General features: G+C 40.9%; 1 protein-coding gene across 1 annotated transcript in view; it reads left to right on the top strand.

Moving 5' to 3' along the window:
- The window catches only part of LOC306706360 (junctophilin-1-like), a 39,690-nt gene that overhangs the window by 3,659 nt on the left and 13,554 nt on the right, over positions 1-22,477 (top strand). Inside the window, exons 2-3 of the mRNA XM_079173410.1 lie at positions 12,484-13,243; positions 21,411-21,529. Of these exons, the coding sequence (XP_079029536.1) occupies positions 12,484-13,243; positions 21,411-21,529 (879 nt within the window). The remainder of the gene's footprint in view (positions 1-12,483; positions 13,244-21,410; positions 21,530-22,477) is intronic.

Genomic DNA, 22,477 nt, shown 5'->3' with positions numbered 1-22,477 from the left:
ACCAGGATCCATGGAAACCTGCGAGGCGAGAAAGCACAGAGACTTGCAGGGCCATGGCGGGAGCAAGGACCAGGGTCCAGATAAAACCAGGATCCATGGAAACCTGTGAGGAAGCCTTATTAAAAACAACACACCAAACCAAGCAGTAGGCTGGAGCACTGTAATACTACAACGTCAACTAGAACTTTGGAGTGTTTACTGTAACTTCTTACTCTGTATTTCATAACAAATTCTTCTTCAGCACTTTTGCCCAAGTGGAAGCCTGAGCTGTATCACATTCATGTATAGCAGTAAAGGGTATGTGGAGCTACTTTTACCCACTACTGGTTATGTGAAACCATTTCTGCTTCCCAGCCAAGGGGCCCCTCTCTCTTCTACTCCCTCTATCTTTAGCTCTGCTCTGCACCTTGATGTGGCCAGAATTAATCCATTTTACTTTGTCAAATTGTTCTTAGCCAATCAGCCAATCTAAGACTGCTCATTAAATACAAGCAGTGCTAGTGTAATATTAGCCTGTTGAGCTACGATTATGCATTTCATGTGTACAGTTCAGTTCAGGTATTGCAAGGGTAGTTATAGACTTTCCATTGAAACTAAATTCATTTGTTTTGTTTAATTCTGACTTCTATAACCCAATATAACTCCGCTTTCAACTCTGGCAGCGGTCATTTTCATATAAGCAAATAAGGCAATTCAGCAAATGCAAAGGGGAGAAGTGCAAAGCCAAATGACTTGGACTGAAACGGCTCCCATGATTAATACAGCATCATTCATTTCTTCAGTTTAATAACAGTGCCACGTCACTCCGCTGCTCTGACTCAACACAAATACTGTTCTCAATTAGTCCTCTTTTCGTCGCGTCTGTTAAGCTCCTCAACCTGCTGGCAGTGTTGAGTTTGCAGAAACAGCCATGGTAAATGAATACGGCATGATTCCATGATTCTGTTGAGAGTCCTGATTGAATGCTGTAATTGTAGGACTCGGCTGGTAGTGTATTCTTTTCAGGAATCAGTGCTTTCAACGGCACAGCATAAACAAACAGTTATTCTATATCCTCTTGAACTGAACTTCCAGAAATCAGAACAATTCAAAAATGTATATGTCTGCCTTAATAAACAAATGTCACATCTCTGCATCAATATCTTTAGAGAACATATATATAGTGATATTGTAGCCAATGAATCCTACTGCAACAGAATATAGAGTACAGATTGCAGTAATGTAGTCATATATTCCTGTGTGTGTGACATGAGGACCGCAGGATTTAGGAATTGACCCCCTATGCCTGTGTTTCACGCCACATTCAGGTCAGAGGTTCCTGACCTGGGGGCTGGGACCCCCTCAAGGGGTCACAAGTCAAATCTGAGGGGTTGCAGGATTCTGAAAGGTGCTCACTTATATATCAATTACTCACCCTGTGTTACTTACTGACTGAATCCATATGACATTTTCTTACTGAGGTCCCATCCAAATTGGTCTTTAATGAATCTAGACCTCCATATCTACTAAAACCTGCCAGCAGATACTAAGACAGTATTTTTTACCAAGGACACCACTGAATGAACAATTTAAAATTACGATAAATTAAGTTTTTTACTATGTGAATTTCCCAAATAGGCTGTTTTGAGAGAAACTTCTAGAATACCGACCACTGTGGAGGAGGCTTATTCCACATAGCAAGATAGCTGCATGGAGTTATGTTTGGGCAGCCAACAGACATCCCAGTGTCTCAAGTTACTTCCATCTTTTAAAATAGATCATTCTCACATTCTCCAGCTGAAGCCATAAGGACCAGAGTCTGAGCTTTCCTTACTGTTTTATCACCTAATGACTGGTGGTGCTTTTAGAATCGGAAAAAAAGTGTCCAAATGTCAGCCTCAACCACAGACAGACAGATGTTCAGATGTTATGCACCAGGTGTGTTGTCTTGTTAGTCAGGGATTTAGTTTCCATGCAATCTCCAAAGATTGTAGGATTTCATAGAAGTACACAATGAAAATACACTTTTGTGTCATTTCACAGCAAAGAGAAGAAGTAAATGATCACTTTACTAAAGTATTTACTCTTGTTTTAAGTAAGTACAGTAATTGATGCACGGCCATTGATGGATGACTAACATCTCTTAGGGCTGTACCGAATAGTACAAAGCTTCATTCATTATGTTGTAATTCAAATTCTAAAACATTTGTATGTTATCCACTAATATTATGAGTATTATGCTATTTGTAGAATTAGATTCCAGTTGTGGCTGTGTAGGATTGTTTCCCATTGGGATCTAAACATTTCCAATAACTCACGAGAGCTGTGAAGTCCAAATGCCACAATTCATTGTAAAAACATAGATGTAATCATTTCAAAAATGTTTTTATCTATTGAAATATTCTGCTATAATCCATAATTGTTGGCCTTAAGACTTTCAAAAACAACATGTCTACCGTGGTCAAACACTGTTTGCTCGGTTGACGTCATAAAAACAAAGAGATATTGGGTACAGTCCTACATCTCACATTCTTAGAGCTGCAAATCGAGGTAAACCAAGTGTGCATTATGCTATTTTGTGTCATCCTTTTTATGAATTCCTGAGGCAGCCACTGATATTAGTATTCAATTATTAAAAATGTAATTTAATATATATATATATCGATACTTTAAAGCAGAGGTCTTCAACAGGGGGTCCGCGGGGGTACTGTAGGCGGCCCGTGAAATGTTTGGTTGATTAGACAAATATTTTTTTTACATGAATGTGTCCATTATTTTAATAGTTCAGTATTGTATGCAAGATAACAGGTATGTTATCTTGCATACAAAACATCAATTTGAATAGATTGTATGCATGATTATCATGCAATTTACAGACAATGTTGATATTGGCATTGGTATCAGCTGACAAGGTATGTTTCTAAATGTCAGTGGCACGGCCCCCCTACTCACTGTACCTGTTTAATAACAACATGACTATATGAACCTGTATTATTTGAATAGCTTAGTATTGAATGCACAATAAAGAGCTATGTTTACACATGGCACTAGGCCCAGTTTAATATAAAACACAATTTTATACAATATATATAGTAGGGGGTCCCTGCTCCATCTCTCTATCAGTTTGGGGGTCCTTGGCCTGAAAAACGTTGAAGACCTCTGCTTTAAAGGATCCGTTGAACCTGCAATTACTGATTTGGCCACTTGGATGCAGCATAAACAGGCTGTTAGACCAAAACATTGACTAATCATCACTTTTTTAGTTGACATGGATAATGTGTTAGCGAACAGCTGACAATGATGATGAATATTCACTGTTTTACCCCTGTTTTGCTCTCTTCCAACTCCATAGAAAATAATCTGTCTCTTTTTAGTTGCTGAATGCTCCACTATGTTCAACAGCTAGTTTCTAAGTGTGTCTCTCTGCTGTATGCTGTTGAGCAGGTAGCGTACACTGTACCTGATCAGGAAATGTAAAGTGTAGCTGAGCAGGTAGTGTACGGTGTACGTCAGCATGTAATATACAGTGTACCTCAGCATGTAATATATGGTGTACCTCAGCAGGTAGTGTACGGTGTACCTCAGCATGTAATATACGGTGTACCTCAGCATGTAATATATGGTGTACCTCAGCAGGTAGTGTACGGTGTACCTCAGCATGTAATATACGGTGTACCTCAGCAGGTAATATACGGTGTACCTCAGCAGGTAGTGTACGATGTACCTCAGCATGTAATATACGATGTACCTCAGCATGTAATATACGGTGTACCTCAGCATGTAATATACGGTGTACCTCAGCCGGCAATATACGGTGTACATCAGCATGTAACATACGGTGTACCTCAGCAGGTAGTGTACGATGTACCTCAGCATGTAATATACGGTGTACCTCAGCAGGTAGTGTACGATGTACCTCAGCATGTAATATACGATGTACCTCAGCATGTAATATACGGTGTACCTCAGCAGGTAATATACGGTGTACCTCAGCATGTAATATACGGTGTACCTCAGCCGGCAATATATGGTGTACCTCAGCAGGTAGTGTACGGTGTACCTCAGCATGTAGTATACGGTGTACCTCAGCAGGTGGTGTACGGTGTACCTCAGCATGTAATATACGGTGTACCTCAACATGTAATATACGGTGTACCTCAGCATGTAATATACGGTGTACCTCAGCCGGTAATATACGGTGTACCTCAGCATGTAATATACGGTGTACCTCAGCAGGTGGTGTACGGTGTACCTCAGCATGTAATATACGGTGTACCTAAGCAGGTAATATACGGTGTACCTCAGCATGTAATATACGGTGTACCTCAGCATGTAATATACGGTGTACCTCAGCAGGTAATATACGGTGTACCTCAGCATGTAATATACGGTGTACCTCAGCAGGTAATATACGGTGTACCTCAGCATGTAATATACGGTGTACCTCAGCATGTAATATACGGTGTACCTCAGCAGGTAATATACGGTGTACCTCAGCATGTAATATACGGTGTACCTCAGCATGTAATATACGGTGTACCTCAGCATGTAATATACGGTGTACCTCAGCATGTAATATACGGTGTACCTCAGCATGTAATATACATGTACCTCAGCAGGTAATATACGGTGTACCTCAGCAGGTAATATACGGTGTACCTCAGCAGGTAGTGTACGGTGTACCTCAGCAGGTAATATACGGTGTACCTTATTTTAAGAGTCACATTTTTCAAAAGCTTTCTCTTATATATTTGTTTTTTTTAATACAGTCCTTATTTTACTTGAAATAAGAGAAGAACATTTATTTATTATTAGAGTATTTATTAGTTATAATTCATCACGTTCAATATGAAATCTGACAACCTTAGCAAGTAGTGTACAGAGTATCAGAGCAGGTAATGTATATATACAGTATCATACCTGTACATACCTGTTTATCACCTGCATATCTTTATCTTAACTTGTCTCAATTACAGTTTATTCATTTCATCACTACTTTACACCAGTCTCTACCACAATATTACATTATATTTGATGTCATTCTATTTTATATACACTTTGATTGGTGATCTGTTGTGCAAATGGCAAATGAAGACTTGAAACTGAACTAAAACAATTACATTTTGTCAGTGAAACTAAAACAATGACATAAAAGTTGCTATGATGCTCAGTAGAGCTGAGGGGGCTGCAGAGTTGGAGAATTATCTGTGGGTTTGTTTCTGCAAACAACACCTTTCACATACAATTAGCCATGTGATCCGTTGTTACGATACAATGTGGATGACAGTCAGATTAAATAACTGTGACCAAAATATGTACTTAGCGGCACATTTTAAATGTACAACCAAACTTGCCAGTGCTCTCTCTATTGCAATTTCTTTTCACAGTATAGGCCGATATAATAAGCCGGACAAACTGTGGGTGTGGAGGGAGAGACGTGAGGCAAAGATAGTGGTGAAAGAGACAGACATGCATGTGTTCGGACAACAGCAGGAAGTTAGATAGCATAGTTTGGGCTGCTTAACAACACAGTCAACATGGAGACATGGAGGCAATTATGAAAAATGATATAGTAAGAACGTTTCATCTCACAGATCTTTCTTATTAGTTTCTGTTTAGCTTTACCTCCCTGTCTAAACTTTCCATTGTGTACTTTGTATGTATGTTTTCTAAATCGTAATAGCCTTGCTACTAGAAGAGTACAGCAGACATGTTATTCTAATGCAGTAGAGTTCACAGTCAAATTTAGGGTTTTGGTGGCACTACCAATGTTTTACACAAAGGAATCAGGAAATACACAGGTTACACAACATAAATAATGAATAAAGATAACAATGGCCGCATTCCATTTAGATGCTCCCATCCCGGGGCCTTGGTACTGTGCACGCTGGCTCTCTACTGTAGGAGGAGTTTAAATTACAAGTTTCATCACAATACCATATTATATCAATCACAAAGTCTGCCACGACCACAATCCGTTACATTTATCAACTCATAGAAAGCCACTAAAATATGATTTGATCATTCATTTTTTACTGGGCTCTATAGGAAGGAGGTGCACTTGGACGACAAATGGTGACACAGAAGCTCCATGGGAATTTAGAAATAAAGGCGTATATCTAAAAGATAATATGTATCCATGTTTTGACTTTTACATTAGGTCGCTGATCATGGAATTGTTATTTTGATCCAGATCGATATGACGTTGCATCATAAAGAAATCACAGTTAACAGCTCTTCTGTGGACTACGGGGCCTCTCCCTATCACACTCCTGCTTTTAACAGAGTTAACTGCTAACTTCAACGGAGGTTCCATTAAGTTCCATTATGGTGCGTTCAAGCTCCAAACAGTAAGAATTACTATTGGGGCGAAGGTACAACGTACTATAACATAATCATGTGTGGTCAAATGTAATCTTGTAAAATGTTGCTTTTGGCGAGACACCTCAATAAATCCAGTTGTTTAAAGGAGATGTTTTCACAGGAATATAAAATAGATATTAGAGATGAAATATGAGCTGCTTAACCTCCTGAGGGGCCGATCACACCGAGACGAGTTGCTAGAAATGCGTCGCACGCAAACCATTGTTTCCCTGCGGTACTGGTGTGTGCTCCTCTCTTGCTCCGAGCGCTGCGTTTTCAGGCAGGTTTTTAAGAAATTTTAAATACTCTCAACTTTTCAGCGCCAGGCGCAGAGTCGCTTGTCAATGTCACACTTGACCAAGGCAGCCAATCGAATCAAGCAAGAGGCGGGCTTTACTACTGTACCCCTGACTTCCTTTTTTGATTCTCGGTAGATGTGGTTAGAACGGACATTGATATTAACGATAGTTAATTACGATGAACTTTATGATTTCCCCCTCCTCCTCATTCAACAGCAAAAGCTCCATGTCTGCATTGAAACAAAATGTCCCCTGGTATTTACATTTGATCGCCTGGTTGAGCATTTTTGGTGCTTGTTTGTGACTATGCTCAAGGACCTCTTGAGGTTGCGTTCATCCACTCTTTTTGAAGAACCTTTTATTGACTGCTTTATGCCGCTTTATGTCGGACGATAGTAACCAACATCTGCTTCAGTAGCAAAAGGCGTTTCTGGCAATCGGCTAGGCTTTCCTAGACGCAGGGATCATGTTAGCCTTTGTTGAGGCTCAAAAATTGACATCCATAAAAAAACGTTGGTCTTATTTTGAACCGGATTAATTCCATATCAGACCTGTTATGATCCACCAACGTTAGGCACCATACGAGATGAATAAATCCCTGTTTTGTTTCCTTCACTGCCATCTTGGCTGTGAAGGAGCCAAAGATGGACAACTGAGTGAGATTCACCTCTTCTTTGTTTGGGAGGAGAGAGGGAGACACACCTGGTGGAGATCTGTACTCTACTCAGGGAACTTTTCTAGTTTTAAATGTTTTTTGTTTCACAGGCCCATGAAAATACCAGAACATCAACACATGTGTGTATCCTACAGTTGTAACTGAACTACTCTAAAGAGTGTGTCGACACTACTTCATACCCGGATTTCATTTCCTTTTGTTTATGTCATGGGATGTGGTGCAGGGATAGAGCAAAGACTCAAGCGCAGACACTGGAAACGAGGTGGAAGGCAAGGTTAATTTACTGGCACAAAAGTGGACAAAAACAGGAACCAAAAACAACTCCAACAGGGAGCGCGAAAAATACAAACTGAAAAGAAAGGCAAAGTCCAAAAAGACCAAGTCCAAACCCTGTGACGTGGCGGGAACAAACTTGGAACACGGCGCGCGCACATACAGGGAAGCAACTAAACGATCCGACAAAACAACAGGGAAGCAGGGGAGTTTATATAAGAGGGGTTGACGAGGGAAAACCCAGGGGCAGGTGATTGGGCACAGGTGTAGTGAATGAGGACAATCAGGAAACACACTCAGACACAGGAGGGAGCCGGGAGGAGACCAGGGGCGGAGCTACAGAGACAAAGACACAGAGAGACAGAGACACAAAGGGGGAAAAGCCTAAACCGTGACAGTTTACTTCTTATTCCTTGTAGGAGTATGGCAAGCATTTTATATTAGTTATTTTATAGCAGTTGCTCTATGTTCATGTCATTGACTAAACAGTTTAGTTGTTAGTTGTTTTAGAGACTAACTTGTGCCTACTCAATATTTGGGACACCACATTTTGAGTGATATGTTTAACATAACGTAGTAGCCTACATGCAGACAAGGCTCCAGACAAGGCTCCAGACTAACTTTTCTCCCCACCTCCTGGAAGCGTCAAATATTATTTCATCCATCAATAAGTCAGTATATACCTACAGAGATTCTAAATGTTATCCTTTTGCATTGTTATTGTCATCTATAGTGGTGCATAAAAGTGCTGGGCAACGATTACTATTTGTAATCTCGGTTAATCGCATGATTGTTATGCGATTAATCGCATTGTTATGCGCAAAGTTCAATAATGAATTCAAAAGTCGTGTGTTGCGCACTTTTGTTTTTAAAGTACTGCTATATGAACAAAAGTGCAATAACATTTGGTTTGTAAACACTTTAAACACATCAGGTTCTTGTTAACAGCAGTATTCTCTTTACACAGTAGCAGTTATAACACAGTTATAATGATTCTGATAATAGATATTCAGCTGGTGTTCACAACTTTATCTTCATGTGTGTAATAAATGCAATTTGAAATATACACCTTGAAAACTGCAAACCTATCTACTTCATGTTTTTATGTTTGTTAAATTCTCAGTAGCGATAAATAACTGATATGCTTATTATACATATTACAAACAAAAACACTTTAAAAACTCTAAAAAAGATAATATAAAGTAATCATTTCTTTTTTGCTTTTTTAGTATTTTGGTCAGATACTATGCAAGGCTGATTACTGTAATATGTGAGGTATTTGTTATAAATGTAGGTTGGTACATAGAGGGTGATAAGAAGCTGTACATGGAGGGACTTAGGACCCAGGGGGATGTAGGTGAAGCATGGAACCTGTAGTCTGTACAGTGCCCGCTGCCCGGTTCTTGTGTTAAAAATGTGCGCTTAATAATTTAAAAAGAACTGCGTTAACTCGCGATAATATAATTGTCGGCGTTAATTAATTAATGCGTTAATGTGATAATAACGCGTTAACTTGCCCAGCACTAATAAAACCACATTATTTAAATGTAATGAATATAGAAATAAGCAATAAATATTTACTTTGATAAAAAACAAATCATGGCATTAGTAGTTATAAATAATGTATTACAGACAGGCAGTTATTACAGTTTATTTTATTCTAATACTATGTATTGTAACACTGCTTGGGCTGCCACATGTCCCATTTACCTCAATAAGATTTTACAAATCCAAAAGACATTTTTGAGTGTTCAGTTTTGCTAAAACTCATCTTCTCCTCTCATCAGTAAATAATGTGAACATATACCAGACCTCTGTGTTCATGTATAAATATGTAGAACCTAACTCATAACCTGCCCAGCGCTCATATTCCACAAGACACTCTGAGGACTTTTATCTTCCATATTGTCGGACTTCCCTGAATCAATATGCATTGAAACCCAGAGCACCATCTCTTTGGAACAACCTGCTTCCATCACTACAATCCACTCTACATGGTTGTTATTCCAAAACATCAGAAAAGGACATTTGTATACCATTTCATGGATTTTAATATAATGTATCTCAACTTGTAAACTAAAACTTCTATAATATTTGTTCATTTTATCAATATCTGTATTCTGCTTATTCTTAAAAGTGTGATGAATTATGCAATTTCTGTTTCTTTATGTTTTTATCCTCTTTTATCATTTTTCCTTTTGTCAAGTACGACTATTGATATCTAAAGTGAGGTGTTTTTATCAGCCATCATTGCATAATGTTTAACCTTGTTTACATGTGCAAATACATAGAGAAACAACAGGCTGCCTAAAACTAATGTTAGGAAGTCATAATTCTATTTTATATTGCTGTGAAGATTACATTTGAACACATCATGATGAAGTTGTAATGTGATTTACCCTCACTCAGTACTCACTGCTGCTGAAAAGAACGTAAAAGGATCATATTGTAACTCAATGCAAACTCTGTAAAGGCTCAGGACCGTGCTGCTAACAGCTAACGTTTTAGCTCTCCTCTTTCTCCATTTCCATCCCTAATTTATAATAACAATCTCTTTGAATTATGTGAGTAAGGAATTGTGACCAGATCATTTTCTGTGCTACAGTTTGTCTTTACCTAGTGGCTGGTACATGTATACACTGTATATGGCATATATATATATATATATATATATATGTATATATAACTGCATACATGCATTTTAATCTGGGCAATCATTAGTCAAGCCATGAGTCGGTTTAGTTGTTGAGATAATCACTTCCTCTCAAAATATAAATGCAATAAGAATCAAAAAGTAAATCTAATGCATGAAGTGTTTTCTAGAACAAATGAAGTTCTCATTGAGTCATTTTGACATATTAGCTGGTTTTCGGTTTCCTTTGACTGACCTCGTTGTTACTTTTGAACCACAGAAACACGGGACAGTCCAGGATAATGTAGTAGAACTAAAGCAGTGTTTGAGCTGTTAGCCCCCTTAAGACAGAAGGGAAAATCCATATTGTAGCCATTGCACTGTTGGTTGTGTGTTTTTTGAGACAGTATTTTCACACTACATGTAGTAATTGCTTTTCACTTAATCAGTTCACAGAAAAGAGTGAAGGGGTCAGTAAAAATCCAAGCCCACCGATGAATCGATCAACATCAGCAAACCAGGAGCTGGTTCCACCAACAAGGCTTAAGCCTTCTTATCGCTAACACCGGGTCAGGACAATCATTTATCTCCTCATGGCCGTAGCCAGCTATGACCTCTGTAGTTATTTAATTAAATGAAAAATAAAAAACACTGTCCCTTTTGCTTCTGAATGATGTGAAACCTCTTTAAACTGACAGCTAATTATAAAGTTCTGTGTGTGTGCAGGAGGTGAAGATGTGCCGGCTGAGGTGGCAGTGTGTGTGTGGCATCATTCATTGCAACGAATTTACACACAAAACTATAGTCTAGGTAAACTAAATATGAAATATGCACAGTATTAGAAGATATGATGGAAAACTATTGACACACTAACAGTCGGGCCCTCTCCTTCGTGCTCCGGGGTCGAGGGGTGTGATGGTGAGACTGGACTGATGGATGATTGAGTTGGCTTATAGCTTCAATGATTGAAAGGTTGCTTGTATCATAGTTCAGGCTCTCTAGCACAAATGTCACTGATGGTTTTAAGTGTTTCTGATTAAGTGCGTGTAGCCTGCATGTTATCAGAGGTAGTGACATGAACACTTGTGTGGACAGTAAGATACTCAGTAGTGAGATTCATGCCTGATCACACCTTTTTCTCTTAGTTTCTGTTTTCAATGACTGACAGAGCCACCACCAGCTTAAACTATTACAACTCTGTTCAGATTTACTTCTCTCTTTTTCTGATCCTCCATAATTATATATAATAATAACAAAAATAATAATAATACTATTATTGTTATAAATAATGTAAAAAAAACAGTACGTAAACATGTTTCCGTTTGAGAAGCCTAAAGAAAAGAATGGTGGTGTTTTTTACATTTTTGCTAAAAAATGACTTAAATGAGTAATTGCTTATCAAAGTTGTTGCTGATTAATTCCTGTTGAGTGACTAATTGTTGCAGCTCTAGTTATGTCAGTCATTGGTTCATGCATTCTTGTATTCCATTTTCTTGATTAATCATTGATTAGTTGATGAATTATTTCGTTAACTTACCAATTAATAACCATAACGTCTACCATTTATGTATCAACCTTTTATTTAAATAATATAACATTATAATCCAATATTGTTGTATACAATACAATACTATAATATTATTTAATATCTAATACCATACAGAAAGAAATTCTTTTTGCAAAACTCACAAAAGGTGAAACTCTAAATGATTTACTTATTTATAGAGCCTGCATGTTCCCAGAAGAAGTTCTGGCTATTGAGAAGGTTCATGTTTAGGCTGATTAGTAATTTAATTCCAACTAGTAAAAAATATAATGTTCAATTTCTCATGTTTATAACAAATACAATTTTGTCGAGAAGTCTGCTTCTCTTAATACACATTATATTTATTTATTAGCGATCTTGACCTTTCCAATATGGCGGACAGGAAATTGCGCATTAAACTCATGTTTAATCTGACGCATTCCACGTAAATTTGCAAACACTAGATTTGGGAAACAATACAGCACATACAATTTTCCTTTAGGTCAGTTTAAAACCATGACTACAAACTACCCCGAGTGTTGTATGAGTGTTTTTTAACTTTCTTCTCTTCTTGCCTGGTTGATTACGTTCCAGCCCTTATTCCATGGATGCTTCTGTTCAGTGACTTCTGTAATCTCTTTGTGATTCTGTTACATTTCTGTCTCTCTTCTTTAAACATCTGTATTTTACAGTTCCCTCACTGTCTGTCGTCTCTCTCCCTCTGTTCTTGCTGCAGGTACGTTCCAGGGTCAGTGGACCGGTGGGATGCGTCATGGCTATGGCGTGCGTCAGAGTGTTCCGTACGGTATGGCGTCTGTCATTCGTTCCCCTCTACGAACCTCGCTGTCTTCCCTCCGCAGTGAGCAGAGTAACGGTACGGTACTGCGTGATAGCCTGTCCGACAGCCCCGCCGGTACACGCGGCGGCTTCGTACTCAACTTCCACTCAGACGGAGAAGGTTCAGAAAAGAAGAAGGGTCTTTTCCGCCGCGGCTCCCTCTTCGGGAGCCTCCAGCGATTGCGCAAGTCAGACTCACGCTCGTCGATTTCCAGTAAGCGCAGCTCAGCACACAGTGACACCACCATGAGCCGCATCAGTTCAAGCGACGCCAACTCCACCATCAGCTTTGGAGACGGAGACCCCGGCGACGACTACATGTTTCTGGAGGACAACGTGGACGCCACCACCACCGAGTCCTACATGGGCGAGTGGAAGAATGACAAGCGCAGCGGCTTTGGCGTCTCCGAGCGCTCCAACGGCATGAAGTATGAAGGCGAGTGGCTGAACAATAAGCGACATGGCTACGGCTGCACCATCTTTCCTGATAGCACCAAGGAAGAAGGAAAGTACAAGAACAACGTTCTGTCCCGAGGCATCAGGAAGCAGCTGATCCCGCTGAGGAACACCAAGACCAAACAGAAGGTGGACCGGGCCATCGAGGGAGCGGTGAGAGCAGCAGCTATTGCCAGAACCAAAGTAGAGATCGCCATCTCCAGGTAAAACGTCCCGCGTAAGATCATCTCAGAAAGCTTTTTTTCTGGGCCATTGTTTCCCTTTATGTTAGGTAGAGTTACGTAGAGAGTTGACTACAGTAGTAGGGGATATCCTGCAAAGGTGCCTGATTGGACTTAGACTGAAGATGTTGCATTTACATGGTTAGCATATTAAACCCTTATGCCATCAGGACACGTCTTGGCATTGAAATCACTGAAAAGAGCAGTCAGACAATCAGACAAACCCAAAAGTATTTGAAAAAGAAAACAAAGGTGATGTACAGAGCCATCACAGTTAACAGGTGCACCTCCTTTTTTACTTCAACTTAACACACTTAGTTATAGTCCATAGTTGTGTTTACACTGTTTTCCTGTGCAATGAGAGATTATTCTATACTTTCAGACTTTCAAATAAAGTGGTTTAGTGGTTTAAATGGTAAATGGACTTCATTTGTATAGTACCTTTCAACTCTTCCGACCACTCATTTACTACATTCCCCCACATCAGTGGCGGGGCCGTGCATTGTATACCTGGGCCTTCTGTGCTGTCCTACTACAGTTGAATAACCTCCTAATAACCTCATTATGAAACATCAATCCAGCAAACCTGCAGCGGATCCACGCATTCCACCACATAAGAGCAAGAGCCATTCAAATACTATTCATAAAAACGACACGATAGACAAATGAACGCTTACCGAAACTTAAAGAGTTTAATCCCAGTACATCGTTCACTTCCAGTAAGAAGTCCTTCTCGATTCATGGAGCCAGTGATGACAGCCGATCCTCAGTTGTATTTCTCACACATGCGCTGACCGCACGTCGGGCCGCGGTTGTAGAGATGTTTCCCTGTGAAAGTGGTTGTTGAGTTGTAGATCCACTCGAGTCTCTCCAAAAGTTTTCAAATGCTATGGTGTCCTCAGGTTAGCGTAGCATAGCTCCAAACCCAGCCATAAAATGTGCAATGCTTCTCCGACACTGTCAGCAAGAAATACCGTTCATACAAATCCTCTTCCTGCTGAGTCAGGGCTGCCAGCTGTGGCGTTGACTGACCATTTCTTACGATGTCCAGCTTTTCCTGAAATGTCTTTCTTGAGAAAGACGTTGTCAGTAACTCCGCCACTAAATCCGTTTCTCCTCCTTATCCAGCTGTTGAGTGTTGAAAAAACAAAGCTAGGTAAAAAAAATAAATAAACTCCTCCAACTAAGCTCTGCTGGCAAGTTAAGTTTCGTTTTCAATAGTCGCGTGCTCGCCCACTGACCAATCACAGCACACACTGCACCTCACTCCTGCAAAGTGAGCTGGAGAAATGCTGACGTAGTTGTAGGCCTGCAGGCCGCTCTGGCGCCTCAAAGAATCTCAAACTAAAGATCTGATTGGTTGAACACTGTGACAATCAACAATATTGTCCCCATTCACTTAAACTGCACATGGATTCACTGGTGAGTCTGCAGGCCTCGGGCCTCTCTTCTACCTAGAGACACAGAGGTGAAATCTGATTGGATAAAAGCTCTACTTAAAACAAGCTGCGCTGGAAGCAGAGCAACTGAGGAACACAGTAGCTGTGCAATGAGAAAATAAGATAATGGGAAAAATATTTGTATAAATGATGATACATGTAGTGTATTTAAGAAAAATTATTAAATTATAAAATAGCTATAACTTTGTGATTCTGTTTAGGCCAGCAGAGAAGGCTTTGCAGGTCCTGACGGCCCGCCACTGCCCCACATTCATACACTGATGCTTGGGTACCTACCTCAGGATTTAGTTTCTTGCCCAGGGACACATCATGGAGATGGACTTTCAGGATATTCCAATTAGAAGACGACCCGCTCTACCTCTGTGCTACCGCCTTGAAAAACCCCTGTTCCCAACTTGTCTGACCTGCTCATGTTTCATGCCCTCTTGGACTTTTTTAGTATGATGTCAACGTGTTCCCAGATCTCAGCAGTTAACTTGTTGAGTGCCCTGTGAGAAAGCAGTAGTCACTGTCTACACAGTTGTCAGTTTCACTGAATTTTAAGCAAAAAATATGGGACAATATAAACATTTGTGCAGTTCTGTGCAACAGTCTTAGGGTGCTTTCACACCTCACATGTTTAATGGGATGGTTTCAGGGTCTTGGAGAGGTCTTTTCTTTATTTTTGGTCCAAAATACTGCTCAAAAAAGAAGGCTGTCCTCACACTGGTGAACGTTTTGTCTGGTTCTGCCAAATTGGCCATCTGGCTGACAGGAAAGAATCGGGCTCGGGGTACTGGTAGTGAGGATCCGGTGAAAGTTCTGGAGGGACTGTTGAAAGCCCGACTCAGGGTGGAACATGCCTACTACCAGACGGTGGACAATTTACAGGCTTTCAGGGACAGATGGACTACTGGGAGCGTTTTATGCTCAGTGGGTGCTGGTGGAGAGCAGGTGGTGAACTTTTGAACATATTGATTATTGTGATTGATTGTGTATTTGTTTTTTTGGTGCTTTATTTTGGTTATTTTTGCATGAAAGTTTAGAAACAGTATTGCCAAAGCATTAAAAAAAATTAAACATACAATAACATTAATACACAATAACATTAATATAACATCTAGATTGATTATTAATTATATATATATAAAGTAAATGTTCCTAATTTTATTGAATGTTTTGCATTCTAGGAGGAAGTGCATCTCTGTCTCAGCCTCACCTGTCCCACAGTGACCACACATTCTGCTTTCTATCGCTGACAGTAGAGACATATTCTCACTATTCATCAGATAACATTCTCATCTACTTTGGCTTTTAGTTTCTTCTTTCCAGTGTTCCAGATGGGTTTCTTTACATGGCGTTATAATGTGTTTTACTCTGATTGGTGTTTGGAGAGCAGTGTTGTGAGACTGGTCCCAGTGTGTCTGAGAGGAGGCAGTTAGCCTCAGCACCAGCTGACATAGGGGACTCTTCTCTGGGCTCAGCTCTTGGGTTTCGAGGGCTTTGGAGTGGAGGGTGTCTAGGGGGCTGGATTTAAGGTGATTGAAGAATGTGAGTGCTCTCTGTTGAATGTTAATGATCAGTGGGTATCTAGTTCTGCTCTACATGCATTTGTTGGTTTATTTCTGTATACGTGTAAAATGTATCTGCAGAATTCCGTGTGTAAAGATTCTGTTGGATGTTTGTCCCAGCGGGTATAGCTATGATGACTGAGTGGACCCCACACTTCACTACCGTATAGCAAAATGGGCTGGATGACACTGTTCAATATTTTAAGCCAGGGATTTGAAAATTATAAAATGTTCTCTTAATTGCATTTAGAGCTCTTCAAGCTTTTTCTTTTAGTGCATTCACTGCCATGTTGAAACTCCCTGATGCTGTTATGGTTATACCAAGGTATAACCTCTAGATATCTATAATATCTCTCTCTCTGTCTGTCTCTCTCTCTCTCTCTCTCGCTCCCTATCTATGGTGGTGAGCGTGGTGGTGGAGAGCGTTGCTAAATGTTTGGTGATTTTTCTCAAACTTTTCTTCAATCTTTCTTCATAGTTCACTGTATGATTGAGTTGTGGTGGTTTAAGGTTGTTGTCGGTGTATTTTTGGTGTGATTAGTGGTGTTTTGGCGGACAGAGAACCATGTTTGTTGTCGGGGATGGCGTCCTCTGAGACTCCGTCCTTGTCTTTGAGGCACGGCGTTCGGGTTCAGCCTGACGTGTGTCCCGGTAGAGGCGGTTCTCCTGGCTGTGGGAGACCGTGTGGGACACGCTAACCTGTCCTCTGCCTCCAGGATGAACAGAGGTGTGCTGGTGTTTTTGAAAGAGGAGCGTTTTGTGGCGGAGTTAATATCGAGCGGCGTCTCACTGAACGGCGTGTATCTGCAGGTTTCCCCGCTCGCAGTGCCCTCCACCCGGGTCACCGTCTCCGGTCTGTGCTTCCCTGCCAGAGGGAGGAGACCGTACACTATCTGACCAATGGGACGATGAAGGAGTGAGGGTGTCGAGGTGGACCGAGTTGTTTGGCAGGGGACCCTCCCCAAGGGGCTGTTGGTGGTCCCGGTATAAACCCCCTGTGGACAAACGGACACAGACTGACAAAGAACACTAAACTCTGAGTACCTTTGGAGTCTGAAAGAAATTCTGGTTTCAGTCAGAGACAATGCTCTGGTTCTGAACTTATTTGTGTTTTCTTTAGTATTTATATTTTCTCGCTCGCTCTCACTCTCTCTCTGAGCCGAGAGTGAGCAGTTTAGAGTCGGAGTTAAAGAAAACTCTATTGGGCTCGCTCTGCGGGCTCCATGTTTGCGGAAGATCTTGGTAATTTTATACTCGGTAGTCGAGCACTTTTGGCTTCATGTGCCAACGAGCATCTTTTTTCTAAGAATGGGGCCACTTCCTCCATTCTCTTCATACATCCATGACTGAGTCGAGCATGTTGTCGACCGTACAGGCCACGGCTCATTGACATGGATATTTTACCGTTACGACCAAACTCTCCTTCATTTCCTTGAGTCAACGAGCGCTTCTATGCAAGCAGCACTTCCGGGGCACTGTACTGGTTTAATTTAATTGAGAGACAGAGAGAGCGAGAGCTGTGAGAGAGAGAGGGGGGGGGGCAAAGTGAGAAAATAGAGAGAGAGGTCAAGAGAGTCAGTGTGTGGGCTGGAGGGAGAGAAGCAAGTAGGCACATTCTTGGCCAGATTGCCAGTTTGTGTGTGTGTGTGTGTTTGTGCAGAAGTGCATGTCTTACCTGTGTGTGTGTGTGTGTGTGTGTGTGTGTGTGTGTGTGTGTGTGTGTGTGTTTGTGCGTCAGAAGTAGTGCTTGTCTAAATAAGGCCAAGGAGGGCGACGCTTATCAACAGCTGACATCCCCCCCCCCCCCCCCCCCCCCCCCCCCCCCCCCCCCCCCCCAGCTAGACACACACACGGTCAGTCAGTAGTGTGTATCTGATATTCTCTTGGTCAGTGTGGAAGAACTCTAGTGATGACATGGCTGACCTTTGGACCGGAGCTTTTCTGGTTAGGTTTCTGTTGTGGCTCTACGTCGATTTTAAATTGATTTCACTAAATAGTGCAGAATTAGTACCATGGCCAATAGTAACAATACAAGACAGAAAACAATACACAGATAGATTTAAGCCATAGCAGTAACAATTCCTCAAGGAACACCAATTATCCTTGATTCAGAGGGGTTTGTGGCACCAACAGATAATATACTGTAATGACAAAAAGGTTTTTGGATCATTTCAGTGCTGCATCAGCACCCTGGGCTATGGTAGCAAGAGGCTAACATGGATGTAACATGGATGTAACATGGATGTAACATGGATGTGTCATGGATGTATCATGGATGTGTCATGGATGTGACATGAATGTATCATGGATGTGACATGGATGTGACATGGATGTGCCATTGATGTAACATGGATGTAACATGGATGTATCATGGATGTGTCATTGATGTAACATGGATGTATCATGGATGTGACATGGATGTAACATGGCTGTCTCATGGATGTATCATGGATGTAACATGGATGTGACATGGATGTATCATGGATGTAACATGGATGTGTCATAGATGTGTCATGATGTAACATGGATGTATCATGGATGTGACATGGATGTAACATGGCTGTCTCATGGATGTATCATGGATGTGACATGGATGTATCATGGATGTAACATGGATGTGTCATAGATGTGTCATGATGTAACATGGATGTATCATGGATGTGTCATGGATGTGACATGAATGTATAATGGATGTGACATGGATGTGACATGGATGTGACATGGATGTGACATGAATGTATCGTGGATGTATCATGGATGTGACATGGATGTATCATGGATGTATCATGGATGTAACATGGATGTCACATGGATGTAACATGGATGTATCATGGATGTGACATGGATGTATCATGGATATATCATGGATGTAACATGGATGTGACATGGATGTATCATGGATGTATCATGGATGTGACATGGATGTAACATGGATGTGACATGGATGTATCATGGATGTGACATGGATGTATCATGGATGTATCATGGATGTATCATGGATGTGACATGGATGTATCATGGATGTATCATGGATGTGACATGGATGTGACATGGATGTATCATGGATGTGACATGGATGTGACATGGATGTATCATGGATGTAACATGGATGTATCATGGATGTGACATGGATGTATCATGGATGTGACATGGATGTATCATGGATGTGACATGGATGTACAGGCTATTAGAATGTGTTTAGTCATTGTATTACTGACAGCTGTCTGCAACACTGGTTATTTACCAGCGGGGTATCAGTTTTAAATGTCACCTAGTGGTGGTAAGTGACATCTAGGTTCTTCACTCACAAACAAATTTTGTCTGGGTACAGACAAGTTCAATTTTGGCCTGTCGTTGAATTACTGGCGGAGCGAACGTGAGTTAGAGACAGCTGACCTGCCGTTGGCCCCGTTTGTCATTGAATCGGTTAGCGTTGGCTAAAAAAGAGAGGCTAAATGGATTCTTGCCTCCGTGCGGGCTCCAACCACGGCCGGGGGCATTATGTTTTCAGAATTTCCTCAAATTTAACACAAACGTCCACTTGTACTCAAGGATGAACTGAGACCTCACTGTGACCTCATGTGTGTGAAATACCCAGAGGCAATCCGGGGCTCCCCCCTACCTAGTGCTCTAGTGTTGTGCTATAGATTTACATGGACTCTGAATGTATCCCACCAACACCTGGAGGGAATTTCTTCAAATTTTGCACACGTCCACTTGACTGACTGAAGGTTGCACTGATAGATTTTGATGGTCAAATGTCACTGTGACCTCAGGAAACGTGTTTTGTCCGTAACTCAATAATCAATCTGCTAATTATGACACTTCTAATGTCTAATAGGATAAAATGATGAAGTGATGATATTTAGGACGGACATGGATGTATTATGCAACTTGACTGGTTGGCAGAGGCTTACAACCTGGAGGTGGTAATTCTAGTGTGGGTGTATTTATTTGTATATTGTATAGTTGTGAATCTAAACAGTGGGTTCTTGTTAGTCGTTATTTGATGATCCCACTTACATAAAATGCTTTACACAGTACATTGCGTGTACTCCTGTATAGATGTGGAAGACATGCTTGTCCTGTAACCTTACATTTTCTTTAGGGGTTCTGCCACCATTTGAGCTGAGTAGCAAAACCAGGCTTTGGGTTTTCAAATGTAGAAATGTATATTTGTCGCTCTCTATCTCTCATGTGGCAGTACTAGTCAGGGTAGCGACTGTATTCAAGACTCTACTCTTCACTGTCTCACTAGTTCTGAGTGGATAAAACTGCCCCGTGGGATGATGGATTAATATGCTCCTCAGTGTGTGCGGGTCCGGGGCTTTTGCCAGCCAGTCACAGTAGCAGTTTTTAATCACTAAACAGCACAAGAAAAAATTGGAAGCCAAATAAACAACAACCTGTAGCTGAAAATAATACAGAATTAGAAAATTACACACACTCCGTTTTGATTGTTGTTTATATACCGTTAAAAATAAGATCAGATATTACATGATGTTGTTTCTTATGCACAAACTCGTATGCCCTTATACTATCTTTTTATAAATACTTGGAAGTATTCTTATCCTGTACTTAAAGATGAAAAATAACCAGTTGTTGCAGCCCTATTTTAAACATGCAGGCTCTTCACAGTGCACATAAAGAGTTTACACGGGGATAACTTAGCCCCCTTTTCACACACACGTTGTTAAACCCACGGTTAACCTAAACCTTATACTACTCACACCGCACCTCTACCAGCCCCGGCTTAGATGTCGTTGGGGCACGTGACTAATGTTTACATTCTAGAATGTCCCGTGAAAACTCCTTTACTTTAGCCCCATTTCACACTGGCAGCTCTTAGCCCCGTGTTTAATTAACCCTGCAAACTCGGGAGCAGGGCCAGCGAGCTCCAGGATAAAGTCGAGGTTAGCCCACTTTGGAATGTGCCAGGATCGTGCCAGTGTGAAGTCTTTCTTAGCCCCAGGCAAAGGGAGCTGTTAACCTGGGTTAAAAAAGCCATATGTATGTGTATGTATATAGCATGCAGCGTAGCAAAATGGGGGCAACTACGCTGTGCGAGTATGTTGGTTACTTGCTGGATGCTAAACTCACTGAGTCTACGTATTATTTAATTTGTGTCCTTTTTTACAGGACGTCCCATGCCCGGGCCAAAGCAGAGGCTGCAGACCAGGCTGCCCATTCAGCCAGTCAGGACTCTGACATTGCCAGGGCTGTGGCCAGAGAGCTCTCCCCGGGCTTCCACCAGCCAGGTACTGTAACAGCAGCACAGCCACACACACAGCACAGTGGAACAGCATGAGGTGAATTAAACACTAAAGACACAGAGAAATCTGTCTTTCATGTTGTCTCTGAAAGCAGTAGAATATAGAAATGATGCTTCTTTTCTAAAAGTTATACAGTGCTGGCATTCATTGTGCATCGCAGGGGGTCACCCCATTTGATGTTGATTTCAAAGACATGGCTTTAATGTTAACAATTAATATCGCAGTAAGCAGTGATGTAAGAAATATATATTATGGTATATATATTATTATTATAATATATATTATTATATTAGGGTCAGAGACTTTTCACAAAGTCTGTGATTCATGACACCTGGAAGGAGGGCTGCATTACAAATGATACAAATGATTCACTGAACTCAAGGGAATTGTAGGTAATCAACCGTGATCAAGAGTTGGGATAAGAATCTCTGTCTTGTGATAACGTGTTCATTATCTTGTTATCTTGTTTCCTTTTAGATAACAGTGTCTCATTGTCAGGATAAAAAGATCATTAACTTGTGATGTCAAGATAATATCATCATATTAAGTTATTGCAACAAAAGCTTGAACAATAATCACAGACGTGCCAAGAGCTGATGGTGTCTAGTGCCAAAGTGGAGGAACAGATTACGAAGATCATTGTTTGCCAGTAAAGGCCACCTGCTAATGGAAAGGGTTTAGTGACACACCAGTCTATTGGTGGTAACATGACAGGATGCCAATAGAGCAGCGAGGGGCCATTCTGAATGACATGTGCCCTAATTACAACACTCAAATAAGTTTACATTTGAATGTTTGTTCATTGGATGAAATTCAAAGTGAAAGAAACAAGAAAACACGCTTCGTTGCTATGAAGATCAGCTAAAAATCCCGCCTACTATCTGCAGTGGAAAACAAAATCTAGACATGTACATGGTACCAAAGGTGAGTTGA

Source organism: Pholis gunnellus (assembly GCF_910591455.1).
Source record: "Pholis gunnellus genome assembly, chromosome: 14".
NCBI lineage: Eukaryota > Metazoa > Chordata > Actinopteri > Perciformes > Pholidae > Pholis > Pholis gunnellus.
Note: the sequence above shows the minus strand (reverse complement) of the source record. Positions and strands in the feature narration are given on the sequence as shown.